The sequence below is a fragment of the Nerophis ophidion genome, linkage group LG02, assembly GCF_033978795.1.
Source record: "Nerophis ophidion isolate RoL-2023_Sa linkage group LG02, RoL_Noph_v1.0, whole genome shotgun sequence".
Taxonomy (NCBI): domain Eukaryota; kingdom Metazoa; phylum Chordata; class Actinopteri; order Syngnathiformes; family Syngnathidae; genus Nerophis; species Nerophis ophidion.
In genome coordinates, this window is record NC_084612.1 from 2,872,865 (window position 1) to 2,886,827 (window position 13,963).

Genomic DNA, 13,963 nt, shown 5'->3' on the forward strand with positions numbered 1-13,963 from the left:
AAAACACTTTACTTAAAGGCCTACTGAAAGCCACTACTACCCACCACGCAGTCTGATAGTTTATATATCAATGATGAAATATTAACATTGCAACACATGCCAATACGGCCTTTTTAGTTTACTAAATTGCAATTTTAAATTTCCCGCGAAGTGTCGTGTTGAAAACGTCGCGATATGATGACGCGTATGATGATGTGCGTTTGACGTCTCGGGTTGTAGCGGACCTTATTTTCCAGCCTGATCCAAGCTATAAGTAAAAGCTTTAATCGCATAATTACACAGTATTCTGGACATCTGTGTTGCTGAATCTTTTGGAATTTGTTCAGTTGATAATAGAGAAATCAAAGTAGAAAGATGGAAGTGGGAAGCTTTTAGCCTTTAGCCACACAAACACAGCCGGTGTTTACTTGTTTAAGATTCCAGAAGGTGAAGCTTTACTATGGATCGGAGCGGTCAATCGAACATGGATCCCGACTACATGTCAATCGGCAGTTTTCGGTGAGAAAATTGTGGTAATAAGTCGGCTCTTACCGGAGACATCAGCGGAGCTTCCGTCCTGCTGCAGCTGCGTGACATCCCTCAGAGACTCTGGCCGTCAACACACCCGTGGCCACACCCCTCCGACTTTCAGGTACTATTTAATCTCACTAAAACACTAGCAACACAATAGGCAGATAAGGGATTTTCTAGAATTATCCTAGTAAATGTGTCTAATAACATTTGAATCGCTCCCACTGCAATCCCCCCTTTTTTTTTTCAAAACCTTTTTTCTAGTCCTTCACTCTGAATTTCCTCCTCCACAAATCTTTCATCCTCGCTCAAATTAATGGGTAAATTGTCGCTTTCTCGGTCCGAATAGCTCTAGCTGCTGCTGGCTATTATTGCAAACAATGTGAGGAGCCCTACAACCCGTGACATCACGCGCACATCGTCTGCTACTTCCGGTACAGGCAAGGCTTTTTTATTAGCGACCAAAAGTTGCGAACTTTATCGTCAATGTTCTCTACTAAATCCTTTCAGCAAAAATATGACAATATCGCGAAATGATCAAGTATGACACATAGAATGGACCTGCTATCCCCGTTTAAATGAGAAAATATCATTTCAGTAGGCCTTTAAATAATGAATCAAATCTTTGGCGTACCACCGAATGGAGCCCCTTACCAGAGTTTGAAAATCCCTGGTATAATGAGTGTCCATTCATCTATTTTCTACTGCTTGTCCCCTTTTGGGGTTGCTGAAACCTATCTCATCTGCTTCCGGGCGCCACCTCATCACAGGGCCAACACAGATAGATAGACAACATTCACACTCACATTCACACACAAGGGCCCATGTAGTGTTGCTAATCAACGTATCCCCAGCTGAGTGTATTTATCCATCCATCCATCCATCCATTTTCTACCGCTTGTCCCAAAATCCGGACCACATGTGGTGCTTGAAACTTTAAATATGTGAACATGGTCTCTGATATAGAGCACACCTGAGAGCGGTCGGGATCGGTGTGGCAGTGAACATTGGATTTTTCAATCAATCAATCAATCAATGTTTATTTATATAGCCCCAAATCACAAATGTCTCAAAGGACTGCACAAATCATTACGACTACAACATCCTCGGAAGAACCCACAAAAGGGCAAGGAAAACTCACACCCAGTGGGCAGGGAGAATTCACATTCAGTGGGACGCCAGCGACAATGCTGACTATGAGAAACCTTGGAGAGGACCTCAGATGTGGGCAACCCCCCCCCTTTTATTTGTTTAGGAATGAACACATGTAAAAAGTGCAATGTCAGCGTTTATGATGTGCATTCAGGCTTCCTCCCAGACTGCCAGCATACCTGTGGCGGTGGGGAAGTGGCTATTGGCGTGGTCAATATGACATCATTATTTAATTTGCATGATTTGTGATGGTGCATATATCATTTTTTTTTTAGAAAGTCTAAAAAAAGTATAGATACATTTAAAAACAAATCTGTGTAATTATTAATTCAAATTAACATGTTTTATTTTCATATTTTGTATTCATATTTTTTAGCTTGTATACATGAAGGATGAGCCACACCTTTTAGAAGCTGAGTGATAAGCATATCCAGCGAGTTGCAGTATTGCTAAGTGCTAAACAAGAAATATAATATACAAGCATAATAAAACAATTACTTAGTGTATAATGTCTGCTCTCACTTGGATGTGTCACGTCTATGGGATCATGTTTTGTTTTTGTCATTTTTGGTCAGTTCCTGTTCCTGCACTTCCTTGTTTGCTTTGTTACCATGCCAACTCATTAGTTTTCACCTTGTCCTCATGTCACGCCCCTGTCCTCATGTCTCACACCTGTTTGCAATTTTCATGGCTATTATTTAAACCGGAAGTTGCCAGGAAGTCAGGCTGGCGACTTTATACCCCTACTCCCTTCATGCCATGCCATGCTTGCTAATCACTCTGCCCATAGTTTCCCTCCTGCTCATGCTACGTAAGTTTTTTTTGGTTTTGTTTTGTCACAGTTGTTGAGTTTTGTTTTGTTTGTCTATAGCAGGGGTGCCCACACTTTTTGTGCAGGCGAGCTACTTTTCAATTGACCAACTCGAGGGGATCTACCTCATTTATATATATCATTTATGTTTATTTATTTATGAAAGAGACATTTTTGTAAACAAGTTAAATGTGTTTAATGATAATACAAGCATGTGTAACACATATAGATGTCTTTCTTTCACAAAGACAAGAATATAAGTTGGTGTATTACCTGATTCTGATGACTTGCATTGATTGGAATCAGACAGTAATGATGATAACGCCCACATTTTCAAATGGAGGAGAAAAAAAGTTGTCCTTTCTGTACAATACCACATGAAAGTGGTTGGTTTTTGGCATCTAATTCATCCAGCTTCCATACACTTTACAAGAAAAACATTGGCGGAAAATTCCGTAGCTTGCTTGATTGACATTCACGGCACCCGAGGGTCTTGTGAGATGACGCTGGCTGCTGCCAGTTCATTATTATGAAAAAATGACAGAGAGGAAGGCCAGAAACACTTTTTATTTCAACAGACTTCCGTCAAAACTCTAAAGGCCGACTGCACATTTCCTATCTTCACAATAAAAGCCCTGCTTCATGCTGCCTGCGCTAACAAAATAAGAGTCTCGGAAAGCTGGCGTGCGCAAGTGATGTGCACGCCAGCTTTCTGAGGGATCGCTTGTGCACGCCAGTTTTCCGAGACTCTGTATTTAGTTAGCGCAGGCAGCATGAAGCAGGGCTTTTATTGTGAAGATAGGAAATGTGCAGTCGGCCTTTAGAGTTTTGACGGAAGGTACGGCGCGAGAGTCTGTTGAAATAAAAAGTTTTTCTCGCCTTCCTCTCGGTCATATTTTCATAATAATGATCTTGCAGCAGCCAGCGTCATCTCACAAGACCCTCCGGTACCGTGAATGTCATTTAAGTGACGTCTTGGTGAAGATTGATGATCACTAATTTTTAGGTCTATTTTTTTTAAAAGCCTGGCTGGAGATCGACTGACACACCCCCCGCGGTCGACTGGCAGCTCGCGATCTACGTAATGGGCACCCCTGTTCTATAGTCATGCCATAGTGCTAATTTTGTTTTCTAGTCAAGTTTGTTCTCCGCCCTCGTGCACGCCTTTTATTTGCTTCCTTTGTTTGTAGTTTGTTAGTAAAGAAATAAATATGCACTTACATTCACGTCTTGCTCGTGCCAACTTTCCTTTGCATCGGTAAAACAATCCACTTCATAGTCCAAGTCCTGACAGGATGATGGGATCTTTCTATCTTTTTATTTAGACAAAAAATGTATCATGATACTCACGCAGGTTAAAAAAAAAAAGGTTGGTGCAAACAAGCGTCTGTATTTGTCTTTCTCTCCATCTCCGGGTCTTAAGTTTGATGTCAAAGTTGACCAACCTCTCGGTTTATGGCCACAACTTTCTACTATACACGTGAGAAGAATGAATTATAATCTAAAATTTACTTTTACCAGCTCAGAGGCGATGCAGCAGCTCACCCGCTCAATATGTCAATAGCTGCATAATTTAGTTAGCTCTCTGTGATCACGGTGCCACTAAAAGTAGTCCCTTCACATTAACGCTTATAATAACAATACTGCTGATAGTTGATTAATATTCAGATCACAAAATGTAAATAGAGTATTGTTGGTGCTTTTTAGATGTTTTATTGGAGGGCTTTATGGGCACAATATTGCAGTTAGCCACCTCATACTTTAAAATGCAGATTAATAACTTTACTGGCCAGATTATATCTTGTTCAAATATCTAAAAAGCAGCGTGGTATCATGTTGTAATTGTTTTTGTTCCTCTGAGTTTTTTTGTTGTTTTTTTGCTGATGTGTGCAAAAAAATAAACAAGCCTAATAATTGATGCAATGTATGTGTCTTTGTGTGCGTGCCAGACTGAGAAGCACGAGTGCGTTTCGGGTCAAATGTACCAAGGCCAACGGGGCGTCCGTCTGTCCAACCTGAGTCCAGGAAACTACTCGGTGAGGGTGCGAGCTACATCGCTGGCCGGTAACGGATCCTGGACACACCCGGTGAATGTCTTCGTGGCTGAACGTAAGACATGCATCAGAACACGTTGTTTTTGCTATTTGATCTCCTTTTTTAATCTACTATGCAACTCAAGACCATGTTTGCACACAACAGGATATGAAAAAGTCCTCTATGCTTTCATATTGGCCCCCATCGCCGCCATCCTGCTTATCTGCCTGGGGGTCGGAGCTCTCTTCGCCTTGAACAGGAAAAGGTGTGTTTCTATGACAAAGCAGCAAATGTGTGGTTGCATGTTAAACACACACTACTACTCCATTTGTGAACTGAATATTTTGAATTACACAGGCTTTGTGGTCAGTATCTGTTGACACTGTTTTTGTTGTCGCTAGGAACAGCGATCGGCTTGGAAACGGTGTGCTGTATGCGTCCGTCAACCCTGAATACTTCAGTGCGGCTGAAAGTAAGTACAACAGATGTTAGTCAGCTCGCCATTTGATGTGGCAAGGTAGCATCTTGGGCACACGTGTCAAAGTAAAGATCTGGCAAGCCGCAATATTTTATGTGGCCCGCAAAAAGCCTGCAAATAATATGCATCAATAAGAAAAAAGTACCGTATTTTTCCGACTATAAGTCGCAGTTTTTTTTCATAGTTTGGGGGTGCGACTTATACTCAGGAGCGACTTATGTGTGAAATTATTAACACATTACCGTAAAATATCAAAAAATATTATTTAGCTTATTCACGTAAGAGACTAGATGTATAAGATTTCATGCGATTTAGCGAATAGGAGTGACAGATTGTTTGGTAAACATATAGCATGTTTTATATGTTATAGTTATTTGAATGACTCTTACCATAATATGTTATGTTAACATACCAGGCACATTCTCAGTTGGTTATTTATGCGTCATATAACGTACACTTATTCAGCCTGTTGTTCACTATTCTTTATTTTAAATTGCCTTTTAAATGTCTATTCTTGGTGTTGGGTTTTATCAAATAAATTTCCCCAAAAAATGCGACTTATACTCCAGTGCGACTTATATATGTTTTTCCCCTTCTTTATTATGCATTTTCGGCAGGTCATATTAGGATTTTTTTTCTACATTTAGTACACTTCCTTTTATGTCTACATCAGGGGTAGGGAACCTATGGCTCTAGAGCCAGATGTGGCTCTTTTGATGACTGCATCTGGCTCTCAGATAAATCCGAGCTGACACTGCTTAACACGATAAGTAATGAATAATTCCGCTTGTAATCACAGTGTTAAAAGTAACGTTCAAAATATAAAACATTCTCGTGCATTTTAATCCATCCATCCGTTTTCTACCGCACCTGTTCAAGAAGTTGCGTTAATGGTAAAAAGTTATTTATTTATTATTGATTAGTGTGGGGCTTGCCCTCCTGGGGGTTCTTCAGACCACCAAGCACCGACATGAGAGCCTGTTTCAGGGTTACAATATTGTTTTATTTTTCAATAAGGCGCTCAGTTGCTTTCGAGCAATTGTCTTTTTCTCTTTCGTTCTCGCTCGCACTCTGGCTCCAGCCCCAAACCCGTCTCTCCTCATGGCTGCTGCCTATAACAGAGTGACAGGTGATTAGATAACAAGGCCCAAGTGGGCCGACTACGCACCTGTCGCTGATTTTGAGGCCGGTCCTGACACACCCCGCTTCTCTGCAGGCCCGCAGGCCACACCCTCTCCACAGTTAGCTTCAGAATAACAATGTTATTACAGAGAATAGCAGACTTATTATACCCTAGAAATGTTGGTTTTACTTAAAAATATACGTGATTAGTTGTGTTTAGTGTAAAAAAAACATTATTATTAATGGCTCTTACGGAAATGCATTTTAAAATATTTGGCTTCTTGGCTCTCTCAGCCAAAAAGGTTCCCGACCCCTGGTCTACATACATGTAATGGTGGTTCCATCCATCCATCCATTTCCTACCGCTTATTCAATCAATCAATCAATCAATGTTTATTTATATAGCCCTAAATCACAAGTGTCTCAAAGGGCTGCACAAACCACAACGACATCCTCGGTAAGGCCCACATAAGGGCAAGGAAAAACTCACCCCAGTGGGACGTCGGGGACAGTGACTATGAGAAACCTTGGAGAGGACCACATATGTGAGCAACACTACCCCCCCCCCCCCCCCCCCCCTTCCCCCCCTACAATCCATAGTGGATCTAACATAACTGTGAGAGTCCAGTCCAAAGTGGATCCAATATAATAGCGAGAGTCCCGTCCAAAGTGGAGCCAGCAGGAAACCATCCCAAGCGGAGGCGGATCAGCAACGCAGAGATGTCCCCAACCGATACACAGGCGAGTGGTCCATCCTGGGTCCCGACTCTGGACAGCCAGTACTTCATCCATGGCCACCGGACCGGACCCCCTCCACAAGGGAGAGGGGGACATAGGAGAAAAAGAAAAGAAACGGCAGATCAACTGGTCTAAAAGGGGGTCTATTTAAAGGCTAGAGCAGGGGTAGGGAACCTATGGCTCTAGAGCCAGATGTGGCTCTTTTGATACTGCACCTGGCTCTCAGATAAATCTTAGCTGACATTGCTTAACACGATAAGTAATGAATAATTCCGCTTGTAATCACAGTGTCAAAAATATCATTCAAAATATAAAACATTCTCATGCATTTTCATCCATCCATCCGGTTTCTACCGCACCTGTTCAAGAAGTATCATTAATGGTAAGAAGTATTTTATTTATTTTTAGTTAGCCTCAGAATAACAATGTTATTAAAAAGAATAAGAGACTTATTATACTCTAAAATTGTTGGTCTTACTTAAAAATGCACGCATTTAGTTGTATTCAGTGTTAAAAAAATTATATTTCTCTCACGGAAATACTTTTAAAAATATTTGGCTTGTATGGCTCTCTCAGCCAAAAAGGTTCCCAACCCCTGGGCTAGAGTATACAAATGAGTTTTAAAATGAGACTTAAATGCTTCTACTGAGGTAGCATCTCGAACTGTTACCGGGAGGGCATTCCAGAGTACTGGAGCCCGAATGGAAAACGCTCTATAGCCCGCAGACTTTTTTTGGGCTTTGGGAATCACTAATAAGCCGGAGTCTTTTGAATGCAGATTTCTTGCCGGGACATATGGTACAATACAATCGGCAAGATAGGATGGAGCTAGACCGTGTAGTATTTTATACGTAAGTAGTAAAACCTTAAAGTCACATCTTAAGTGCACAGGAAGCCAGTGCAGGTGAGCCAGTATAGGTATATATGTATGTATATATGTATATAAAGGTATATACAGTACAGGCGTAATGTGATCAAACTTTCGTGTTCTTGTCAAAAGTCTAGCAGCCGCATTTTGTACCAACTGTAATCTTTTAATGCTAGACATGGGGAGACCCGAAAATAATACGTTACAGTAATCGAGGCGAGACGTAACAAACGCATGGATAATGATCTCGGCGTCTTTAGTGGACAGAATGGAGCGAATTTTAGCGATATTACGGAGATGAAAGATGGCCGTTTTAGTAACGCTTTTAATGTGTGACTCAAAGGAGAGATTTGGGTCCACAGATTTTTTTAGTATAGGTCTTTATTGTAATTGCACAAGTACAGCAAAACTTTGTTTTCATCACAAACCCGTCCGAGATTAGACAAACAGGGTTACAGAACAAGAACACTGATGGGTCGCCACAAGGCGCCCTGCAAAAGATGGGAAAATGGTGAAACGCTGGGGAAGGATGAGTAAAAAGAAAAATCTAGACTGGGTTCCTAAGGGGGCCCAGTCTGGAATGGGAAAAAAAACCTCCATAGCAAAGCACATGTGTAACCAGGGATCTTTTCCTCTGCGTTTTGTTTGTTTAATGTGTGACTCAAACGAGAGAGTTGGGTCGAAGATGATATTTCCTTTGGGGTCGCGGGGGGCGCTGGTGCCTATCTCAGCTACAATCGAGCGGAAGGCGGTGTACACCCTGGACAAGTCACATGTCATCACAGGGCCAACACAGATAGACAGACAACATTCACACTCACAATTACACACCTTGGTGATAAATTTGTTTTGTTGTAAGCCATCTTTCTGCTCCCTATGAAAACAAGTTGTTATGAGGAGTTGTTAGATGCAAATTAACCCCTCCTCACCACGCCCCGCTACAAACTAACAATTGTTGTATTATCCTCTCCTTTGACTTTTATTAGTGTACTTGTTAATAATTGCTTACTTTCTGCTGCAACGCACTTCCAGCTGCACTTATTAAAGTTTACTAAGGTCACGGTTTGGTTCATTTTCGGTACAGTAAGAAAACAACAAAATATACATTTTTTGATTATTTATTTAACAAATTTGCTAAATCTTCCACCAAAAATAGTTTTCTTAGTGGAATATTTGATGTGAAGTAATCGGAAACTTGGATAGGTCAATAATTCATAATAACATTGATTTTCAATCAATCAATCAATATTTATTTATATAGCCCTAAATCACAAATGTCTCAAAGGACTGCACAAATCATTACGACTACGACATCCTCGGAAGAACCCACAAAAGGGCAAGGAAAACTCACACCCAGTGGGCAGGGAGAATTCACATCCAGTGGGACGCCAGTGACAATGCTGACTATGAGAAACCTTGGAGAGGACCTCAAATGTGGGCAACCCCCCCGCAAAGACGACATATCCCGTGAAAAGAGGAGGTGTGGTCAGTCTATCATAGCCCAATGCTAGCATGCCATGTGTTGTTGTTTTTTGATTGATTAAAACTTTTATTGGTAGATTGCACAGTACAATACATAATCCGTACAATTGACCACTAAATGGTAACACCCGAATATGTTTTTAAACTTGTTTAAACACGTTAATCAATTCATGGTGCCTCGGTGTGCTTTGTTTACAAAACGTGCGGTGCGCTACTTACTATGTCCGTGTCGTTCGGTACACCTCCGAACCGAACCGAAACCCCCGTACCGAAACGGTTCAATGCAAATACACGTACCGTTACACCCCTACTAAGCACTTATTTCTTCTGTTGTTTAAAGCTAGCTTAGCAATTAAAATACCTGCTTTGGCTTGTTCTTATTTGGTTCAGCCTCATCCTCCAGTGATAGTGATACTTCATACTGGACATACACAGTTCGCTGCTAGCCGTTTGTCAGGGAAGGGACCAAAAAAAAAAGTTAGGTATAGGGGATCAGCTTTTGTGATCCCATACTTTCCCCGTAAATACTGATTGGTGGCCGATAGATCGTTGCATCCCTAGTCGTCACTTAACTGTTATATTGTCATTATTATTTGTCTTGCGTGAGCCAGAACAATTGTAAAGGCATAACTGAGAGGTTGTGCAACCGAAGGATCAAAGCGAAAATTGTTCACATTCATGCACAAAAAAAATAACTGCAGCTTATTTATTCGAATAAAGAAATATGATCACTTGTACAAAAGTACTGTTTACTCTGTTCACTTTCAACCAGTCTTTGTTTATTATTTATTCCAACATGTGCTATTCAGAACAGTCCGGCGTCATACTCGTCTCTCTTACTGTTGTCTGCAACAACGCCTTTCGGCAGCAGACTAGTTGGGCCTGAATTATTGACTAACTAAATTATTAAGGATCCCAACATTTTCCATGGCGGCGTTGGCTTTTACGCAGTGTTTCTTAACCGTTGTTGGACCGCGAGCGACACCTGGACGGCCGTCAAAAAATACTCGGTGTTAATTCACTTTTCCACCAATTGTGGCACTAATGACAATATCAAACGAACTGAAGAAGTCTGAAGCTAAAGTGATAAAGAAGTTTCTTAAACGCAAAAATTATGACTAAATTGGTGAAAAGATCTGCGATGAGGTGGCGACTTGTCCAGGGTGTACCCCGCCTTCCGCCCGATTGTAGCTGAGATAGGCACCAGCGCCCCCCGTGACCCCAAAGGGAATAAGCGGTAGGAAATGGATGGATGGTGAAAATATTTTCATTTGCACTTTTATTTAAATCAGTTATTTAAGGAACGTATATTATTATTTATTAATATAGTTAGATTTTTTTTTTAGCACTGCATAATTGTATGTACATGTATTTTTAATCAGTTTTCATAAGTGCCTTCTTTATTTGATTAGTGTTTATTTTTTTAATCAGCCTGACCTAAGCCTTTGTAATTAACAAATACTATCATATGCCTTTTTTTTTTTTTTTTTTTTTTTAGCTGCAGCCGTTACATATATTGTAATATTGTACATGGTAATTGGGATTTGTTATATATTGTATATATATTATACAAAAATATAATAATATAATATATCAGTATATATTATATACTGTGTATAATACATAAATATTACATGTATGTTATATTTTATATTGCTACATTTTTAGTCTACTTAATAGAATAGAATAGAATAGAAAGTACTTTATTGATCCCTGGGGGAAATTCAGCACCACAGTTCGCTCCATCCATCCATCCATTTTCTACCGCTTATTCCCTTTTTGGGGTCGCGGGGGGCGCTGGCGCCTATCTCAGCTACAATCAGGCGGAAGGCGGCGTACACCCTGGACAAGTCGCCACCTCATCACAGGGCCAACACAGATAGACAGACAACATTCACACTCACATTCACACACTAGGGCCAATTTAGTGTTGCCAATCAACCTATCCCCAGGTGCATGTCTTTGGAAGTGGGAGGAAGCCGGAGTACCCGGAGGGAACCCACGCACTCACGGGGAGAACATGCGAACTCCACACAGAAAGATCCCGAGCCTGGATTTGAACCCAGGACTGCAGGACCTTCGTATTGTGAGGCAGACGCACTAACCCCTCTGTCACCGTGAAGCCACAGTTCGCTCACAATAAACAATAATAATAATAAATAATATATGACATAATACCTGAATTATCCTTTCCATCCTTACCATTTCCATCCTTTGAAACTGAGCTACTATGTGGAACAATTTCCCTTCTGGATCAATAAAGTTTGTCTAAGTCCGAGTCTATATCATTTGAGAAGGTTTATCCTGTTAAACTGTATGTAAGTAGGTTAGATATACTTATTGAATACGATTAAAATCAAGAGTAAAATGACCAATTCAGTGTGAATATTCAGGTGGGCCGTGGGTCCCCCTGTAGTGAAAACATTGGGCCCGCGGGGCCAAAAAGGTTTGGAACCCTTGCTTTTAACGTGCATTTCTCATCCTCAGTGTATGTGCCGGACGAGTGGGAGGTGGCGCGGGAGAAGATCGTCCTCAACCGCGAGCTCGGCCAAGGTTCCTTCGGCATGGTCTACGAGGGCCTGGCCAAAGGTGTGGTCAAAGATGAACCGGAGACCCATGTGGCCATTAAGACAGTCAACGAGTCAGCGAGCATGAGGGAGCGCATCGAGTTCCTCAACGAGGCCTCCGTCATGAAGGAGTTCAACTGTCACCATGTGGTACGCTCACACACACACACACACACACACACAAACACACACACGCGTTCTTGTCGTTGTCACCTTCTTGAGACCTCTGAAAAATGCCTACCTCTTTCGGACCACTCTTTCTAGATATATAAAGATTTGTATTTACAACATTAATAATATATACATACTATGCAACTATATAAAAAAGGTAAGTTTTTAGTCATTAAAAAAAAAAATTATGTTTTGTCTGTAATTGTCGCACAACCTCAAGGGGTCCTGAACCAAAAGGCAAAAAAAACAAAACAAAAAAAAAAGCCACATGTAAACAAGAGGGAAACACTAGGCACACAGAAAGATGACACAAGAGCACAAAGCTCCTGCCAACAGTGGCGCCCTCTTGGGAAAAATAAATAAATAAATACCATCCATCCATCCATCATCCTCCGCTTATCCGAGGTCGGGTCGCGGGGGCAGCAGCCTAAGCAGGGAAGCCCAGACTTCCCTCTCCCCAGCCACTTCGTCTAGCTCTTCCCGGGGGATCCCGAGGCGTTCCCAGGCCAGCCGGGAGACATAGTCTTCCCAACGTGTCCTGGGTCTTCCCCGTGGCCTCCTACCAGCTGGACGTGCCCTAAACACATCCCTAGGGAGGCGTTCGGGTGGCATCCTGACCAGATGCCCGAACCACCTCATCTGGCTCCTCTCGATGTGGAGGAGCAGCGGCTTTACGTTGAGTTCCTCCCGGATGGCAGAGCTTCTCACCCTATCTCTAAGGGAGAGACCCAAACTCATTTGGGCCGCTTGTACCCGTGATCTTATCATTTCGGTCATGACCCAAAGCTCATGACCATAGGTGAGGATGGGAACGTAGATCGACCGGTAAATTGAGAGCTTTGCCTTCCGGCTCAGCTCCTTCTTCACCACAGCGGATAAAATAAAAACTGCATAACAAATCATTTATTATTTTATTATTTTTGGCGTGCGGTGTGGCGTCCTTGTGACGCTTAGCTGGCATCGTGGTGTGTTTGCGCGCTCTCGTGGATGCAAGCGGAATGGAACACAGCGTGAAGGTAGGAATGAAGATTTATTCTTACTATAAAACAGACTAAGAACCAAAAATACTTGCACAAAGGCACTAACAACAAAAAAACAACAGAACTAGCATGTGAGCTAGATATAACTGAGGACGCTAGCATGTGTGCTAGGAAAATAAACACACAAATAGCGTGGAAGCTAATCGAATACAGAAAGGTAGTTACCACAATGCGGGATAGCGACGTCACCTGTTGCATTGAAAGCAAATTTTACACTGCGAGGCCGAATGGCAAACAAATGCAGGCTTAAATAGGGAGGTAATCAAAAAGCAGGTGCGCGTGAGAAACACAAGGCAAGTGACACAAATACGTAACTAGGCAACGGAACAAAACAGGAAGTGCCACCAGGAACTAAGGAAGTCAAATAACAAACAGGATGTGATATACAAAACAGAACAAAACCAGAATATGCCATGATCTGAGTAGCGGATCATGACAGTCCTACTCAGTTCAGCGGTCCTTGAACACACCGTAAAAACATCTCCTTCTCGTTTTCCTCCGAGTACACGATGATTACTCCGTCCGAAGAGAGCAGAGCTTGTAATGTCCAGTGTGCACAATTGAATAGTCTGGTTCAGGGGTGTCCAAAGGGTGGGCCGGGGGGGCATTTAAGGCCCGCAGCGGCAGTTTTGTTGGCCCGCAGCAAATAGAATCAAACAAAACAAGCAACAATGGAAGAAAACATGAGTGAAACGACAATGTAGTGAGAAAATACTTACATGTTGATTCTAATAACTGGAGGTGTTCTGATTATACTCACATCGAATATTGATGCGATACAAGCAAAATAACAGATATCGGATTAGCGCAAGATAGACATATGCAATCAGTGTCCTTAACTGAACAATATTGCAGTCTAAAACACAACATGTGTAAATATGAACAAATATCAAATAGTACTAAACACAGATACAGAATCTCAAAGGCAGCAGCAGATTAAATTTGTATCCAGTAACAAATGTGTCTGTATCATGTATAATTTGTGCTGAT

At 41.7% G+C, this 13,963-nt stretch overlaps 1 protein-coding gene across 4 annotated transcripts in view; it reads left to right on the top strand.

The window, feature by feature from the left end:
* LOC133535973 (insulin-like growth factor 1 receptor) overlaps positions 1–13,963 on the top strand; it is a 203,526-nt gene that overhangs the window by 173,566 nt on the left and 15,997 nt on the right. For all 4 annotated transcript variants that reach the window (XM_061876091.1, XM_061876107.1, XM_061876116.1 and 1 more), the window contains 4 exons: positions 4,423–4,582; positions 4,673–4,772; positions 4,909–4,979; positions 11,683–11,912. In XM_061876091.1, the coding sequence (XP_061732075.1) occupies positions 4,423–4,582; positions 4,673–4,772; positions 4,909–4,979; positions 11,683–11,912 (561 nt within the window). The remainder of the gene's footprint in view (positions 1–4,422; positions 4,583–4,672; positions 4,773–4,908; positions 4,980–11,682; positions 11,913–13,963) is intronic.